We start from the raw sequence: 17,952 nt of genomic DNA on the forward strand, positions 1-17,952 counted from the left end.
TTACATTTAATAAAGCTATATACTTGAACCCTCTTGTTCTAAGGCGAGAGCAACTTTTACAGCGCCACAATGCAAACGGGGTTGTATTACTGCCACCTCCTGGACATAAGTTTTACTTATATACATTTTGAACTACAAAGTCTCAAAACAATGACAAATTGAAACAATAAAGTCCGCAAACAGCTTCAATGGAGATAATCACGTATTACATACATTATACGACCGGTTAGAATAACAGATGTCTCGTTTTGAGTTCGTTAATGACGTGTTTTATATATATTATATTTTTCTTTACTGTATTCACACTATACCTTGTAAGTACTACGGAGGTAATATTAATACAATATAAATAAGTTAAGTACAATATCTTATTGTACTTAATTAAACATCTTCTTTGACAAGTCAGTTTAAAGACTTCATGTTAAGTCTATTTTTAGTCAAAAAACGGCGGTTTCTCTTTTCAGCTTCAAACAAACACAAATCTCCGTTGATGACGCAATATTGTGCGACAAACTCATACCTTGCCTCCTATTGGCCGATGCGACTTCAGACCCAATCTGCGTGCCCAATCAGTAACAGGGATTTGAGGAAGGAGGCGGGGCTCCGCGCACCTCAGGAAAACCAGCGAGGGATTCTCATGACAGAAAGACAATGACAAAAACTTTAAAACAGGCTTTAAAAACCCATTTTGGGTTCGACGGCTTCAGATCTAAACTGCAGGAAGATGTAGTTAAGGCGGTCATTAAAGGTGAGCGAAACAACACACTGTAAATCTGGTCGTTTAGTGTCAGCAGCTTTAGCTGACGTTAGTTAACTAGGCTAATAGTAACAAGGAATCTTAGCGGATGTTTTAGGAAACTGTCACAGGAAGTACTGTGTGTGTCAGTGTGAAAATAACGTGTATGAATGTATCTGTGTACGTGTGTGTGTGTAACAGGTGACAGGGACGTGTTTGTGTGCATGCCCACTGGAGCAGGAAAATCTCTATGTTACCAGCTGCCTGCAGTGTTGGCTAATGGCATCACTCTGGTTATTTCCCCGCTCATCGCTCTTATTCAGGTCAGTCTCTGTCTGACAACAATAAAATAAACACTACACAGCAACGCCTGCCCAATTGATTTAAAGTAATTGCAATTAATTTATATGTGTGCCTAGTTTTCACTATACTATTGAATATGTAGCATAAATCTAGTCTCATAATTTTACCTTTTAAGAGCCTGGAAGAATTAGGAACCTGTGCATTGAGGTGTGGTTTGCTCCATTATGTGTCCTGCCTTCCCATGTTTCTTCCCAGGATCAAGTAGATCATCTGAGGGAGCTTAATATTGCTGCATGTTCCATCAACTCCAAGCTCCCGGCAGGGGAGCGTCGTCTCATCCTGACCGACTTGGAGAGCAGCAGCCCACGGCTGAAGCTCCTCTATATCACGCCAGAAATGGTAGCATCTCCCTCTTTCCAGCCATGCCTCACAGGTCTGTGCAATCGTGGACTGCTGTCCTATCTGGCTGTGGACGAGGCTCACTGCGTCTCTCAGTGGGGCCACGATTTCAGACCAGACTACCTCAAACTGGGTCTCCTGCGCGCCCGCTTGCCTGGAGTTCCTTGTCTGGCTCTGACAGCGACAGCACCCAAGAATGTACAGGAGGACATTATGAAGTCATTGCAGCTGCGTTTGCCCCTTTCTTTTGTCACGCCAGTTTTCCGCAGTAATTTGGAGTACGATGTGATCTTTGTAGAACTGCTGCCGAACCCCTATGTGCACTTACACGCCTTTGTTAAGAAGGCACTGGCAATGGACAGTGGAAAACACGGACAGGTAAAGAACGACAGCGACACTAGGTTAATGTGCTGTTAGCAAGCAAGCTGAGCATGTAGAGGTATAGAAGCTTGCACTTGCAATACAATTTTTCTTTTTACCTTTCCACTCACTTGAATGTTTATTTCAACAGGGATGTGGAATTGTTTACTGTCGAACCAGGGAAGGCTGTGAGACTGTGGCTCACCAGCTGACCAAGCTTGGTGTTCTGGCCAAAGCTTATCACGCAGGTAAGAGTCTTTTTTCCTTAGTGGTTTTTACACAATTACAAAACATCAGATTTCAGGGATGAACTTGTTCTTGTATAGGTTTGAAAGCAGGAGATCGCAGTGAGGTTCAGAACGAGTGGATGCAGGGGAAGGTGTTGGTGATTGTTGCCACTATCAGTTTTGGCATGGGCGTAGACAAAGCCAACGTCAGGTGGGGCAGCGTTACAGTACATGTTGTGTTTAGGTTTGTGGTCAGCGTGTTTTTTTCCAATGCTTTTACACTATTCTGCAGATTTGTAGCTCACTGGAACCTGGCTAAGTCATTGGCCAGTTACTACCAGGAGTCTGGACGTGCAGGGAGAGACGGACTGCCCTCCGCCTGTCGCACGTACTACTCCCGCAAAGACAAGGAGCAAATAAACTTCCTCATCCGTCAGGAGATCCGCCGCAGACAGGTCAGTCAGCACGGAGGCAGAGGAAATAAATTATATGGACAAGAATGCATGTTGAGTTTTTCTGTGAACATTTCTGTTCACTGTTCTACAGGAGAAGCGTGGATCTGCAAAAGAGACGGACAAAGCGGCCATCACAGACTTTGAAGCCATGGTGTTGTTCTGTGAGCAAGAAAAGTGAGTGGGAAAATGTTTTCTTTTATTGATTTATTATCAAAGTAGCGATGTTAACTTAAAAAGTCACATTTTCCCCTCAGCTTTATACATTATGTACGTGAACTCCGTTTTTCATAAACATGCTATTACACTTTTTGTACAGCAGAGGGCAGGCGTCGTCCTGTCTGTCATTGTTAGTGGAAACAGTCGTGTAAACAAAATTCCTTCTCTGGAAAAATTTATTTTTTTAAACAGAAGATGATTTGACATGAAATTAACTTTCTTAAGTCGGTGGAACATAATAAAAACAACCCCATATTACAAGCAGTTATATTAAAATCAGTTTTTTAAAAAAAACCCAGAATAAAATAAAATTAGTCATCCAGAGTTAGCATGCAGTCATTCATGTGATTGCTTGAGTGGCATCACGTGATAATCTGCACCATGTGCATAGGAGAGAAGTGTAGTACAAATCAATAAAACGTTAACTTTTATCATTTAATCCAAATCCAAGGAGACACTGAGGCAAAGCCAGACTATAGTACCTTATTCAAAGTACTGAAGTACTTTGAACCACAGAGCAGGATCAGGTGGAACCACTTCTCCACCCTTGGCACTCAGTTGCTTTGTTATTGACAGGCTGTGCTCCACACACCCTGTCCACGGCTCCTCAGACACAGACCTGTAATGTGGGTGTCTCTGTGTAGAGGCCCAGTAAGGAAGGCAAACGATCCCAAAAAATCTAGCACACATGCCGCTCAGATAGATCCCTTCTTCCCCCGACAGCAGGTGCAGCAGAAGGTCAGGCAGGTCACTAAGGTCATGATCAGAACCAACGCTGTGGGAGAGAAATGGGACAAACTTTAACCAGTGAAAGAGACTGAGCATGAAGAGAAAATCAGCAGCTGTAGAGATTGTGATACTCACAGATGAAGATGAGCAGGATGAAGAAACCCGCCACCTCGATTTCATTGGCAGTGGGCAGACCCTGCAGCTTCACCCATATCCTGTTTAGGAGGGTCAGCGTGGCGTTTTTAGGATCCATCCTGATGACAGAGCAGCAGGGAGGTGGATTTTGGTGTTTACTCTGCAAAGGTTGAGCTGCAGTTTGGTTTACACAGGTTCCCGATTCATCCAGGATGTAACTCCTGGTCCGTGCTGCGGACACGCCGACCGAACTGGGCTGATTTTGTTTTGTTTTTTTTGGGCTGTGAATCGTGTCTCTGCAAAGACGTGAGTCTGTGGTTTGGCGTTGCTGTGAGAAATTGCAAGGATTATTACTGAGGCAGCTTTAACGTCTGGGAGTGAACATGTGTGGAGTATGTGGTGTTTCTGGACCTGCAGGTGTCTGACAGTCTGTCTACAACAGACAAAGGCAGGCGTTTGAGTGTTTTTCAAAGTTAAAGCTCAGTCAGGATTTGCAGAAAAAAAGTTAAAAATGTATTTCTCTTTTAAGAGCATTGTTTTTTCTGATTGCTATAAATGTATTTCTCTTTTATTTTTGTTCTTTTTTTTAAGAGCATTGTTTTTTCTAATTGCTGGTGTAGGAGTCAGATGACACTTGATTTACTGTTCTCTGCTCTGAAATAACAAAACAACAGGACATGGGTGTGACAGCTGGGAGCTGTGGCTGTTTACTGGTTCACATTACACTTCTGCCTAACATAAATATATTTGTATTTTTCATGGACATTTTTTCTTTATTTTTTCAACAATAGTTTCATCACTAGTGTTAAAAGGTAGCAACTGGATTGCTAAAGTGAAATTTAAAATTTGAACCCTTAAAAAATTGGTTTACATGCTTTAGCGGTGTGACATTCAACATTAACTCAGCTGCTTTTGTTGGTTCAACTACTAGTAGAGCATGTGTATGGCCGGTTTAAAATATGTAAATAAAAAATAAATGCTAACTTTCTAAATTCTTATACAGAAATTAGACTCATCTGGAATTTTGTCGAAATTTTTTTCCCCTAACTATATTAAGTTATCCCGCCACCTTCTTTTAAAGTCAGTATAAGGAGTTTTTTTTACTTCACATTCTTCCCAACCTGTTGCTGTTCTTTTCTCTAAATAACACCTGAATGAATACAAACAATCAGACAGTGAAAAGAGTTGCTTACCTGCAGCTTTGTCTTCTGTACTTTTCTCACACTCTGCTGAGCTCCAAACCGACTGGTAGAGATCGTACAAGATGAGTCAGCAGTTCAGCTAGTGAGGAAGAGCAACCGGATAGAAGTTACAGAGCAGTCACCCAGAGCAGTCACCCAGAGCAGTCACCCAGAGCCGTCACCCAGAGCAGTCACCCAGAGCTCACAGGCCGCCTGACGTTCAGTGAGAGTGAATTACGTCTCATTGTGATACAACACACCACTACAACACACAACCAAATGTGACCTCTGCTCTTAACCCATCACCACAGTCACTCAAACAAACAAAACCAATTCTGGTACCTTCCCTCCCTCCTACCTCCTCCTTCCCCTCCTCCTCTTCATCACTGTGGGCATGTCTCAGGCTCCTTGTCCTTCTGTCGTTCTCCTCAGCTGTTGTGTTTGACTCTGAAGCGCCATTCTCATGCTTTCGTATAATCTTTCTTTACTTCTATTGTTGTTTTCACTATTTCTATTTATTTCACTAGCATTTTAGTTTCCAAAGTGATTTATGTAATAAAAAAATAAATAGCACAGCGCAATACCGGCAAAATCAGACAACAGTTAACAGGCAACCAAGTTATGGTACGACAACCTGGTTAAAAGTTTTGTTCGTGAACCGAAGTTCCACTGTACCTTACAAATTTAAGGAAACGAGGTCTGATTGAGTCACAGCCGTGTTAAAGTCATGTGACGTGATTGCTGTATTTGGCTGATTCCATAACAGACATATTGATCGTGGTCACTACTCTGTTATTGACAATTCTCCAGTCCGTTACAGTGTGACAAACAATAACAAAGTCCCATTGACACCCGTAAACACACCACCCTGTGGAGTGTTTTTTTTTTTCATATTTACCATCTGTCCTTTCGTCCATCAGATGCCGTCACGCCATCATCTCCCAGTTCTTCGGGGACAAGAGTCCAAACTGTGCGGGAGCCTGCGACTTCTGCCGCAACCCCAAAGTTGTCCGGGCCCAGCTGGAGAAAGCGGCGGTCCTCAGCACCAGGACCGTAGCAGCTCAGAGCAACAAGCCCAAAGGACCGTTCGGTTTCCAGGCGGATCTGTACGGCGGTGGAAAGACAGGATACGGCTTCGAAAGGCAAGACAAATCCAATGACACAATAACTGAGGACAAAGCAGATTTATACTTGTGTAAATGAAAAGTAAATCCTGACGACTTTGACTGTGACGTCACGCCCTGCAGGTATGATGAAGGTGAAACTGGCAGTGGTGAAGAAGATACCGGTAAGAGGAAAAAGGAATTTTCGGATCTGTTTAAGAAGCAGATGAAACTGCGGAAGGTGATTAGTAACAATTACTGATTATTAATTCTCGGCTGTTTCTTCAATGCCTTTTTTGAGGCGAGTTTGTAATTGATGATTTCTGAGTTATTCAGGATTTGGATGATTTGAACAGATACTTATGGAATAAAGCCAGAGCTACTGGCAAACAAAAAAATCACTATTTGTTTCCTTCAAAAGCCAGAGCTACTGGCAAACAAAAAAAAAATCACTATTTGTTTCCTTCATCTTACATCTTTCTACATGTTTTTTTGTTTTTAGGGAGCTGATGGTTGGAGGGAGGAGTTCGTCCCCCCAGGTAATAAAACAATGAAGGGAACAGGAATGAACTCCTGCTTCTATTGGATGATTAGGAGAAGAAAATAATAATTGTTTGGTAATGATAATTGTTTTGTTGTCCTTCAGATCCTTACTGTCCACTCAGAGACGCTGACAGCCAGAAGATTCCCAAACTCACAGTGAAGGTACAGAACAAGCGTGGAACGCTGCAAACACATTCCACATAACCATGATGTTCACTGTCAGGAGTTTAACTGACTCTGACTCATGTGTCACGCCATGTGAAGGGAGCCAGTGTTTGGACCAAACACTACTGTATGTAAAGAGGAGTATCAACAAGTAGAGTAGCAAAAAAAGAAAAATAATTAAATTAAAATTAACCCCAGATACAATGTAATAATGTGAAAACAAACCATCAACCACAGTGAGTTTTTTAGCAACAAATAATTGCAGGCTTAATCGCTTCTGCTTATAAATTACATTAATTTCCTCAAAAAAAAAACAAAAAACGTATTTTTTCTTTTTTCAGCAATCATTGCATGATTACTTTTTTCCTTTTTTTTCAACCAAGTCCTTTTCTTGCAGGCCAGAGAACACTGCTTGCACTTATTGGAGGAGGCATTGCACGGCCACCAGGGGGCAGAAGACGCATTCAAGTAATTTCCTTCATTCTTACATTGATTAATAATTCTCATGCACACTTCACAGAACGTAACTGACCCCTCACCTTCCTCTCTGACATCTCAGCTCTGACACCCAGATGTTGGCGGTGGACATCGAGTTTGAGGTCTTTAAGAACAGCAAGTCGGCCAACTTGTACAAGGCGGCTGTACTGAAGAAGGTGGGAGACATGAAAAAAGAACCGACGAGTTCTTCCGCTGCGGGAACAAGTGGAGCAAATGGTCAAATGAACAGCATAAAATCAGGAGAAGTTCAGTCAAAAGTGAAAGAAGAGGCGTCCGCCTCGTCTTCTGTGTCCTGTTCTGAGGAGCTGCAGGGATTCAAACCTGCCTCGGAAGTCTACTCAGTGAGACCTTATTCTGTCACCTTGTAGAGTCTTGTGATGGTTTATTACAGATCAGTTATTGACTTTTTCTATTATCCTTTCAGATGAAGCGTAAAAGGATAGGGGCGGGTCAGAGAGGCTCCTCCGACCCCTTCCTAACTGCCAAGGAACTGCTGAAGGCCTCAGCTTCTAACAAAGAGTCAGAGGGCGGCGGGTTTTACGCCGACGGCTCAGAAGGTTCCAAGGTGTTGAGCGCAGACAAATCTGCAGCCGTGACTTCGACCATCAGAGACAGAGCAAACGCAGCCGCCGTCTCCATGAACAGTCCAACAAAAGGAGGCAAAGCCAAGAGTAAGAAGCAGCAGATGTTGGCAGAGGCGGCAAAGAACACCCGCAACATTTCTCAGTACTTTGCGAAGAAAGAGACAGTAGAAACAATCCAAACGGAGCCACAGGAGCAGGAGAGCACAAGTACTGCGTCAGCGGAAACTGCCAGTGTGAGCCAATCAGCAGAGACGAATCAGTGTTTGGACACTGAAGGGGCAGAGACTCAGGATGTGATTCTTGTGGAAAGAAAATGTGAAGTTGTAACAATAGATGATGGTGATGATAAAAATGAAGAGGAGCAAACCCACGAAACCACCACTTTGGACCTAAAGCCAGAAAACGATGAACCTTCTGAGGATGGGAGGTCTGGACCTGATCATCATATTTTCATTTTTATTTTAATTCAGCTGTTTCTGTGACATCCCTCTTTAATAAATGCCTTCTATTTCTCACAGCCAAAACCAACCAGAAGACAAAGCTGAAACTGTTCTGCCTGGAGCGGTGGGTTGATCACCAGCCTCCATTGTTCAAAAGAAACGAACAAATGTGTCGACATCCTCAAGGTTAATTCCCTGCTCTGTTCCCCATGATGATGAAGTCTGTATTATTTCAGGTGACACATGACATGAAAACCAACGGTGAGTCGTCTCCTCCACTGAAGCGCAGTCGTGCCGCAGACAGCAGCTCCAAGCGTGTGACCTTCAACCCCAAGGTGCAGCAGAGGGCGCTGCAATCTGCCAAGGAGCCACCAAAGTCTGTGACACTGAAGGAAGCAGCAGACATTGTGGTCCACTACCTGGATCCTTTTTACACTCAGGGAAAGTTTGCCACAAAGGTGAGAGAGGAGAGGTTCATTGTCAGAAAAACAGCGAAACAAAAATGACTCCACGGTTCTGGTTTCCTTCGGTTGCAGGAACTGTTCAAGTCCTTCGCTCGATACTTGTCTCACCTTCTCGCAGAAGGAAGGTCTCAAGGAAAAGTTCAAGGTACGAGTGAAGTTCATCTTAAAAAAAAATAAAAGTCTGTCAAAATGGGGTAGTTTTATTTTTTTAATTATTTTAAAAACTCTTGTGTCTGCAGTTAAAGCCGAAGCCAAAGCTCTGATCAAGAAGTTCTTCAGCAGAGTTCAACGCTGTGAGAGCGAAACGGACTGGAAGCACCTTAAACGTCCTCATGGTTCTAAAGCTACTGAGAGCAAAGAATGATGGGAAAGGAGAGTGTAGTTTTGTTTTTGTTTTGTTTTTTTCTATGGACAGGGATTTAACCAGCTGCATGGTTGAGTTGCTGTTTGCTGCTACAGTGGTTTAAGTCAATAAAAACAGCAATAAAACACAGACAGTTACAGCCTTAAAGAGAAACATTTGCACTGTGTACACACAAAAAAAAAACATTACTTATTGATCTCCTACTGGCAAAAATCAGGGATTGACATCCACAGATAAAGGGAATTTCCTCTGTGTTCATTTACATATAGCGTTGTGAAATTATTAATGATTATTTTATTTTCGGAGGACCACAAATGTCTCAAGTTAAAATATTTCACTTATTTATTGAGACCTTTTTGAAGAAATGATCAAACAAATCAACTGGCGATGTTGGATGTTTTTTTATGTTTGTTTGGGGTTTTTTTTGTGCTGCTGCTACTTATTGTATCAATTCCCCCTGTTGCTTCATAAGTGACAGATAATGTAGGACTTGATTTTGTTTTTGTGCTTTTATTTTTTAGACTCTCTAATTTTTGTTTATGACATTTATCCTACTGATGGACATATTAGTTATACTGTAAGAGACCACAGTCGGTCTGCAAAGAAATGGGAAACCAAAAGAGTACTTGAGGCGGTGACGGCCAAAGACTGGACTGTGTAGAGTCTGCTCAGCCATCATCTGTTTACACTTTATTTCTCTACGTTTACAATAAAGTCAGTGCTGAATAAAAGGCGGTCCAAACTGGCGTGTGTGAGATTTCCCTCGTGTTTCTTCAACTACCGACTGTCTGTCCCTTCAAATGACTGTGCAATAAGATTTACCGGGATGTCAATGCAGGAAGGAGACGTCGGTGCCGGTTGGGAGTCGGTGACGTCACCTCACCCTGTGCTACCTTCAGGTGCTGCTGAGTGTAGCTCCTCACAGCTGATGCTCATCCATCTCGTTAAAAAAAGGGGTCACGGCAAGAGCAAATCCTGTGGAACAGAAAGAATAGACAGAAATGAAGTGGTAAAGTTCTGACAACATTTATATTTTTATATCATAATTATTGTTGTTGGCACATTTGAGCCATTTACACGATCTTCTAAAAGATTTCAGCGTTTTTCAACATATTAGGAGACATTGCGCTGTTATTGACTTATATTTTAGCTTTTTTTGTATGTCAACTTTTAGTTGGCTTTAAGGTAAATTATTACTGTTTTTAAGGTGGGGTTTTAGGTGTTAAATGTGTGTCCAAAAGTCCATCGAAGCAAAACGTGTTTTTTTCTTCTCGTGTTCTACAGAATATTTTATTTGACTTATCCGTAGCGAAGAGCTAGCGTAACGTATAACATTAACGCCCACATGTTTTCATTACTAATACGTACAACGATAAAACGTTTAGACGATAATGATGTATGCTATCTAACAAAACGGGATAAACACGGAGCAACATGGATTTCCCGACTGCACCTGAACGCAGCAGCAGCAGCAGCGGTGTTGCTGATGATAATCGCCCTCGACACTGATGAGCAGCCTGGTCTTTTGTCACAGCCTGTGCTGTTACTGCTGCTCCATAACTGGTTACGGAGCTGCAGCACCGACCGCTTCGTCTTCGATTCGTCTTTTCCTCTTTTCCTTCTGCAGATGCTTCGAGAAGCAGCAGCAGAAAAAGGAGGGGAAATAAAAGCAGGTGCATTTTCTACTGTATAACTCATTCTCCTCAAAGGGTTACACCGGGAGGCAGTGCGGCTCTCGTTTGTTGTCACTTCCGGCAAGAGCTGACCGTGAATTAGCAGACCACATACCCGGTGAAGAAGAAGAAGAAGAAGGAGACGAAGAAGGTGAAGAAGTTGCTCCGCATCGATGCTCCGAGCAGGCAGGATGGAGGACTTCATCACGGAGGACGAGGAGCCGTGGTACGACCAGCGGGACCTGGAGCAAGGTGAGGACCGAGGATTCTTTTCTGCTGGATCATCTCACAGAGCCCACATCCAGTATCTGTTTATCGGCTTTAGTTAGGGTAAATAGAGACACCTGCAGGAAATGTAGGAGAAAAAAAGATTCAATGATTAAACAAACAAATAATTTTTAAAAAAAAGTGCGTAGTGATAACTACGTCCATTTCTGTCTGATCTAATCAGCGTCAGACCACCGATCTGGAGGTGCTTGTCCTTCATCGTCGTGTCCTCCTCTGCTGATACTTCATTTGGTTTGTTTTCTAGAATCTAGCGGACTGACTAGTCATTGTCCTTTCTGTCCATGTCACATGTCTGTCTTTGCTGTCTCTCCAGCTTAATTCAAAACAAACAACTAATTCAAAATCAAAGTCAATTCAAAACAAACAACTAATTCAAAATCTATTTTGTTGTTTTTCCTTGTGTGGGTTTCATTCAGGGGCTTCATGTTGTCGTGTGCCTCCTCCACTGCTACACCGACCACAGTAACACTCCTTCATGATTCATCCTTATGGAGCCTTGTTGTCTCTGGAACATCATAGCATATGTCAGTAACACCAGTCGACCCTTAACTCTGCTGGGCCATGAATTTCCTCTCTTGTATTTCTATTTTTCTTCTATCTGGCAGCTCCATCTTCAACTGTCTCTCAAAATATGTAAAAAATCATCCAACTTTGTCAACAAACACGTTCCTCTGATCTGCTGCCTTCAAATCCTGTCTGTTCTTGTCAAATCTTCAGCATCTTGAGCTCTTGCCTCGTCCGGCCCAGCCTCCGTCGCAGTGAAAGAAGCGATGTCTCCGTGCTGGACATCATACCATAGCTCACTACCATCTTCAATTTGCCTGGGCTTTCTTCCATTCCTTTCTTCCAGAAATCTAACTCACAGTGGCTGAGGCTTTCTTCCATTCCTTTCTTCCAGAAACTCACAGTGGCTGAACCTTCTCACTAATGACTTGAGTGAATGCACTTTGAGCAGCTGTGCATCTCTGCACAGCAGCAGTCTGTCTCTGATTACCTGCTGACCCACAGAACTAAAGCAGCTTTGCATCTCATCACAGACACAGAGGAGACAGGCAGGTGGATAATACTGCTGTGGGTGTCCGGGGGTGGGCGGAGGGTACGGGGGGCATCCATTAATTCTGTATGTCATCTCAGCATTGTTGAACATCGAGTCATTAAGCCCCTGCTTGATCTGATTTGGCCAGAAGACCCAGACGAGACCTCCTCAAAGCGGATCAAAGATGTCAGGATTTGGGGTCAGATGGTTAAAGCCTGACGCTCGGGCGTTAATTTGACCCAGAAATGTTGGCGTTCCGCGGCAGTAGTTCCTCCTGTTCTCATTATAATCTGATAAACTCTGTGGGATTCTTGAGTTTGAACTTTAATTTAGGGCCCTGTAATTTCCACATGAAAGGAAAGCTGCAGATAAAAAGCCTTGGCTCCGTCTCTGTATCTGATTGGACAGTTTTTGAATTGGTTACAAACAAAAGCAGATGTGAAACACATACATCTCCACCTGCTGTTATTTGTCTTCCTGTTCCAGCAATATAAAGACTTGTTTTACATATTTAGGAACATTGATTGATCACGATTAATCGTGACTAATTGCGGTATGATTCATTTTGATGAGAGCAGCTGAAAGACGATCTGGAGCCAACAGATCTGCACACATCCGCTCTGTCTTCTTCTCTGGGATCAGGTGTCTGCTGAATGGTGCTCCTCTGAACGCAGCCTCCACGGAGTCTTACATAACTGAGCCCCGGCACGTGCCAGTCCTCAGGAACAGAAACAGTGTAGCCACAGAGTTGGAGTCGGAGTGTGTGTGTGTTGGGGGAGTGAGGGGAGGAGGGGAGGACGGGTGAAGGCTGTGCTGTGGTCTGTCTATCCTCACACGCTCTCACTCAGCTCATTATCACTCTCTGCACTTCAGGCCGACGCTCTCTCATCAGTTCTGCATTGTTGAAAAGGGAAATTACAGCATGTCCGTGTTTTTGACAACAGTCGTTACAGCCACACATCACAGAGGAGCTGATTGGCTGAAGACGGCCAATTTACCATCCTTCACCTCCGTCCTACTGGTCCACCCTAATATCCCTCATATGAAGAAACAACATTTTTCAGCATTTTTTAAACTTAATCGATGATCATGATTTTTTTTTGTGGCTAACTTTTACCCATAGTTTTAGTTGTTTTTGTAGCAAATTTGTAGCTTCATTTGTTGTTGTTTTGTCTTTATCTGATTTAACCTTTATTTTAGTTGAATGGTAGTTATTCTAGAAAATATTTTTGCACTTTTTGTTATTATTTTTGTTATATATTTGAACTTTAAGCTTTAGGCTGATTTTTGCCCGATTTACTGATCAACATATGATTTTAGCCATTTTTTTTTCTTTAATTAAAAACATTTATGTCTTATTACCAATGCAGTTTTGGCTAAATTTGAGCTGTTTGGCTGTTTACATGCACACACATATATATACACACACATAATGTGTGTGTGTATATATATATATATATTCACTGTAAATCTAGTTCTTGTTTTGTTTTTGTCAGAACATGGGTAACACCATGCTCCGTTCAAACACTCTGGTCAGTGTCTGTCACACCTACAGTACAATGATTGATGAGTGTGTGTGTGTGTGTTCCTGTCACTGTTCGCGCCTAAACACTCTGGTAATGAAACACTTCATTCATGTCCAGTAAAAGGACGTCAGTGACTCCTCATCCTCCACGGCTGTGCTGTCCTGCTGTGTGGAGCCAACAGGATTCTCCTCCTCCTGCTCTTCCTCCACATTTCAACTGAATAATGCATGTCTTTGGCTGAGCTGTAAAATGTCAGTGAGTGGAGGATGGCTGAGTTCACGCTGATCTGATCTCTTAGTTTTTAATATTAATATTAAATAGTCAATTAAACTGATTCAGCTCTGTCTAATCTTTTCTCTTTTTCCTCACTAAGAACATTCCACGTGAATCTGAATTTTCTTTTCATCTCTTGTTCTCTCAGACCTGCACTTGGCCGCAGAGCTGGGTAAAACCCTCCTGGAACGGAACAAGGAGCTGGAGGACTCCCTTCAGCAGATGTACATTAACAATGAGGATCAAGTGCAGGAGATAGAGGTTTGTCTCGTCTTACCTTTGGGTCATGTGATCACGTCGGGGCAGTCCAATCAGATTCTTCTTCTGTACATTCCACACCAGTCGTAACCTGCCCGCACAAGCCTGTTGGGAATTTTTTGGAGAAAATTACCATAAAAGGTTTATCACGTGAGAGTGAACGGAATGTTTTAGTTACTCACCTGGCTGAGTGGAGGTGTGCACAGGTGCAGACATGGTTCAGGTCACACACAAAAAAGCAAATGAAGAAATCCTCCAGAGTCTGAACTCAACATGAGTAGGAATAGTAACGTTCAGTTGACAAAAAAGTGTAACTATGGTTACATTTCATTCACAAGATCCTAAAAAATGTGCTCATCAGTTTGTAACTTTTTTATACTTTGTCTGATCTAAAGTCAATTCTGAACATAAATCGCAAACTGAAATGGAATCAAACAGTTGACTTTCGTACTGGTGCAGCAGGATTGTCCACCGTTTGATCATGGATCATATGACCAGGCTACATCCTCCTGAACAGCAGGCGCTTAAACTTAAAAGCTTAAACTATTTTGGAGTATTTTTGTTGATTATCTTAGGGGTCCCCAACCCCAGGTCCACGGGCCGCAGTGTGACACAGTGAAAAAATGTACTTCATTTTTACTAATTTACTTGATTTGAAAAGAATCCAGTCATAGATTTTAAGAGAATAAAGTCTAAAAGACGTTTTATTTTGAAAGTTTAACGATCCTCCAACAATCTGCACGGTGCTACTGGTCCGCAGTAATGGCTGGTATCGGCCGACCAGGTGGGGGACCGCTGGTCTAACTCATTTTAATATATTAAACAGCAACTACCTTGCAGCAAACTCAAGGTCCAACCAACATCATCTTTAAATTGACAAAGTTTAGCTCCGACTGGCAGGATTCTCCTTCCATTCCCTGTTTTAACACAGATTTTCTTTTCCTTTTTTAGTACCTCTCCAAACAGTTGGAGATGCTGAGGGAGATGAACGAGCAGCACGCCAAAGTGTACGAGCAGTTGGACGTGACCGCCCGAGAGCTGGAGATCACCAACGAGAAACTGGTGCTGGAGAGCAAGGCCTCGCAGCAGAAAATCGACAGGTGAGCTGCAGCCTGAAACAAACAGAGCTGTAACATTTGTTTCCAAGTTTCATAACTTAACTCTGAGGATTATACTCCAGTGCTGAAGTGGCTCATTCTTCTCCAACAACGACTCGTTGTTGCTTTAGCTGCTCGGTATGTTCAGCCCAGTTAAGTCCAGTAAACAAACATCTATGTGTGTGTGTGTTTGCAAAAATAGGTTAACGGGCACCATGGAGACGCTGCACGGTCAGGTGGACAGTCTGACCTGTCGGGTGGAGGAGCTGAGGACCCTGGAGGAGCTGAGGGTCCTCAGAGAAAAGAAGGAACGAAGGAAGACGGTTCACTCTTTTCCTTGTCTTAAAGAGCTCTGCACCGCACCCAGGTGACTGTCAGCACCGAGACACACACACACACACACACACACACAAGAAAAGAAACACAACAAACACATAAACACAGCATCAGTTTTTTGGCTTTTCTGATGACCCCCAGGTTTGGGTTGGTTCTGCAGAAGTTCCATTTGCAGGGACGTGTACAGCTGTAGAGAATCAGGATCAGACTCTGACCGTCATCATAGTCAGTAGGGATGCCGTGGAAACATCAGGAAGACGGTCTGCTGTTAGTGTTCTGCACAAATCTGTGACATTTACGGATAAAAGTAGCTCATGAGCAAACATCACTGTGTGGAAACAAACAGCAAACAAATCTACATCCACGGCCTGTCCGTCAGTCCAGGTACGGTCATGTGACTGTTTGATCGTCCAATCAGACAGAGGGGACATTCTTCTCTCAGCCAAACAGCTTTACTCTAACTAAAGTACACAGAGAGCTCACACAAAGTAGTCCTGCTCCACGGTTAGCCTAGTTATTCCCATTCTATAACTAGCTGACGAACCCTACTGATACTGAGGCCTCTGACAGGTTAACTACAGTAGTTACTATATTTTATTTCATGTTATATTTTTGTATATTGAAGGTTTTTGGCTCAGTTGTACTTCCAAGCTCTGGCTTCACTACGTGACTCTGTGTTCTGTCAGGTACGAGGACGGTTTCCTCCTGGCCAACCCAGGCAGTGTGGACCTGGCTGAGAAGCGGCCACTGGACGAAGAAAATGATCGCCTGAGAAACATTGTCTCATCTCTGCATGTGGCCATGTCTACAGAGCGATCCATGAGGGAGGGCGCCGAGCGTGAGTGTACGGCGGTGCTGGAGGAGTTTGAACGTCTGGAGCAACGTCTCCTTGGAGCGGAGGGCTGCCAGCTGCGCGTCCAGGAGCTGGAGGCGGAGCTTCAGGAGATGCAGCAGCTGAGGAAGTCCAGGCTGTCCCTATTGGTGGATATGGAGGAGGGTCTAGAGAAGCTGCTCAACAATGGTCCTGAAACAGACACCCCGGAGGTGTACTCGGGGCAAGAAGAGGGTGGGGGAGGTGCTGCCGGAGAGGCAGGAGGTCCGGGGCAGCAGGGAGGACCCGTGAGGAAAAGCTGCAGCGACACGGCTCTGAACGCCATCACGGCTCGTGATGCTTCAGGCAGACGCCACGGCAGCTACGCCATGCACGCCAACGGGGTGCGAAAACGAGGCATGTCCATCCTGAGCGAGGTGGACGAGCAGTACCACGCCCTGTTGGAGAAGTACGAGGAGCTGCTGGGAAAATGTCGGCGTCACGAGGAGAGCCTGTGCCACGCGGGTGTACAGACCTCCCGGCCCGTCTCCAGAGACCCCTCCATGAAGGAGTACAATATGGTCACTGCAGGTCCTTCCACATCATCAGGAGCTGCTGCTGCCTCGCCACCCACACCCCCGCAAACTCCCTCCACCCCAGAGGCTCTGGAGGGGATCAGCAGGCAGGTGGAGCAGGTGGACAAACGTCTGAGCCAGAACACACCAGAGTACAAGGCGCTCTTCAAGGAGATCTTCTCCCGTCTGCAGAAGACCAAGAGTGACGTAAAATCCAGCAAAAGCAGAAAAACTCACAAATGAGCTGGAGGACAAAACAGAAAAAGACGCGTGTCCATTTCCCTTCACATTTTTTTTTTTAAACTACTGTCTTCTGTGGTCACCATTACTGTCCATTTCCCTTCACATTTTTTTTTTAAAACTGTCTTCTGTGGTCACCATTAACAGACCAGGAATCCAAAGCTTGTTTGAATTAATTTAAGCTGCCAAAAGTTGAAGATGTGTTGACATGGATGGATGTTTTCCCCCCTGAATGGCTGTAGATGACAAATAATTAGAACTAAAGGTCTGTAAGAACAACCCAGTGTGAGAAATACTCTGTAAGTATGTCATAGAGACGCCGTTTACTAACAGTGGAAAATAAATAAGCCAAAAATAAAATAGGTGGGAAGGACAAATTGTTTACATGTGATTCTAATAAATTCTTTGAAAGCTAAAAAAAAAAAAGTCAGATAAATACATTTGGCAACACATTCTTAGGTCCCAACCTAGGTTGAAGTTTATCTGTAATTCTTTTTTTTTTTATCTTACCCATTTATTACATATTCATGGTCACATATTCACTTGTTGCTGTGTTGCAGGAGCGCTAACCACCCTCTGCTAAGTGACAAGGAAAGAAAAAAGAAAGAGTAAGGAGAACATAACCCAAGGACACGTGGAGGCCTGGTGTGAACACTTTAATGTGAACACAGGATGTCACTAAACTGCAGGTAATACAAGTAGCACAAATGCCGAGTCTGACCCAGTCCTGGAATGACAGCAATCACTGATGCCTGGGAATGAGGCTGCAGATACAGACGACATTCATTTACTCATGGAGTGTATAATAAAACAAAAAGCCAAACATTTTACCTCAGTGATGCTGAGCAGAGAGTCAGCTGGAGCAGCATGTGGTTGGAGGCACAGCGAGCATCAGTAAAGGAGATTTGGAGGAATACAAGGCGAGACTGGACGATAT

The 17,952-nt window shown here is 43.5% G+C and overlaps 2 protein-coding genes and 1 long non-coding RNA gene across 5 annotated transcripts; 2 read left to right on the plus strand and 1 right to left on the minus strand.

Moving 5' to 3' along the window:
- Positions 1–517: 517 nt before the first annotated feature.
- recql5 (RecQ helicase-like 5) lies at positions 518–9,648 on the plus strand. The gene is made up of 18 exons (XM_008330078.3): positions 518–748; positions 938–1,059; positions 1,295–1,816; positions 1,950–2,046; positions 2,125–2,236; positions 2,318–2,480; positions 2,572–2,654; positions 5,662–5,883; positions 5,989–6,085; positions 6,347–6,383; positions 6,491–6,549; positions 6,950–7,020; positions 7,112–7,391; positions 7,475–8,061; positions 8,153–8,198; positions 8,311–8,532; positions 8,611–8,683; positions 8,778–9,648. The coding sequence occupies exons 1-18, from the start codon at positions 652–654 to the stop codon at positions 8,900–8,902; spliced, it is 3,015 nt and encodes a 1,004-aa protein (XP_008328300.1). The 5' UTR covers positions 518–651; the 3' UTR covers positions 8,903–9,648.
- Positions 2,690–9,869, minus strand: LOC103393204 (uncharacterized). Its single transcript, XR_522998.3, has 6 exons — positions 9,725–9,869; positions 7,092–7,242; positions 5,640–5,845; positions 4,754–4,841; positions 3,561–3,888; positions 2,690–3,471 (listed from the first exon to the last, which is right to left on the minus strand). It is a non-coding gene; the product is annotated as an uncharacterized LOC103393204 (long non-coding RNA).
- Positions 9,793–17,826, plus strand: cdr2l (cerebellar degeneration-related protein 2-like). Of its 3 annotated transcripts, none has more exons than XM_008330081.3 (7): positions 9,793–9,911; positions 10,530–10,827; positions 13,847–13,959; positions 14,908–15,056; positions 15,256–15,420; positions 16,076–17,064; positions 17,124–17,826. In XM_008330081.3, exons 2-6 carry the CDS (start codon positions 10,749–10,751, stop codon positions 17,016–17,018), a joined length of 1,449 nt encoding a protein of 482 aa, XP_008328303.1. In that variant the 5' UTR covers positions 9,793–9,911; positions 10,530–10,748; the 3' UTR covers positions 17,019–17,064; positions 17,124–17,826. The 3 variants fall into 3 exon arrangements, 2 of the variants coding, with proteins under 2 accessions (XP_008328303.1, XP_008328304.1); XM_008330082.3 differs by having other exon boundaries at positions 9,795–9,911; positions 10,612–10,827; XR_003052338.1 differs by lacking the exon at positions 9,793–9,911 and having other exon boundaries at positions 9,975–10,827; positions 16,076–17,093; positions 17,149–17,826.
- Positions 17,827–17,952: the final 126 nt, after the last annotated feature.

Source organism: Cynoglossus semilaevis, chromosome 17 (assembly GCF_000523025.1).
Source record: "Cynoglossus semilaevis isolate Cse_v1.0 chromosome 17, Cse_v1.0, whole genome shotgun sequence".
NCBI lineage: Eukaryota > Metazoa > Chordata > Actinopteri > Pleuronectiformes > Cynoglossidae > Cynoglossus > Cynoglossus semilaevis.

Coding starts and splice junctions, on each gene's coding strand:
- recql5 (XM_008330078.3), top strand. CDS start 652: ATGACAAAAACTTTAAAACAGGCTTTAAAAACCCATTTTGGGTTCGAC. Junction 2,481..2,571: donor AGGAGATCCGCCGCAGACAG/GTCAGTCAGCAC, acceptor ACTGTTCTACAG/GAGAAGCGTGGATCTGCAAA. Junction 6,384..6,490: donor GGAGGAGTTCGTCCCCCCAG/GTAATAAAACAA, acceptor GTTGTCCTTCAG/ATCCTTACTGTCCACTCAGA.
- cdr2l (XM_008330081.3), top strand. CDS start 10,749: ATGCTCCGAGCAGGCAGGATGGAGGACTTCATCACGGAGGACGAGGAG. Junction 10,828..13,846: donor CCAGCGGGACCTGGAGCAAG/GTGAGGACCGAG, acceptor TTGTTCTCTCAG/ACCTGCACTTGGCCGCAGAG. Junction 13,960..14,907: donor ATCAAGTGCAGGAGATAGAG/GTTTGTCTCGTC, acceptor TTCCTTTTTTAG/TACCTCTCCAAACAGTTGGA.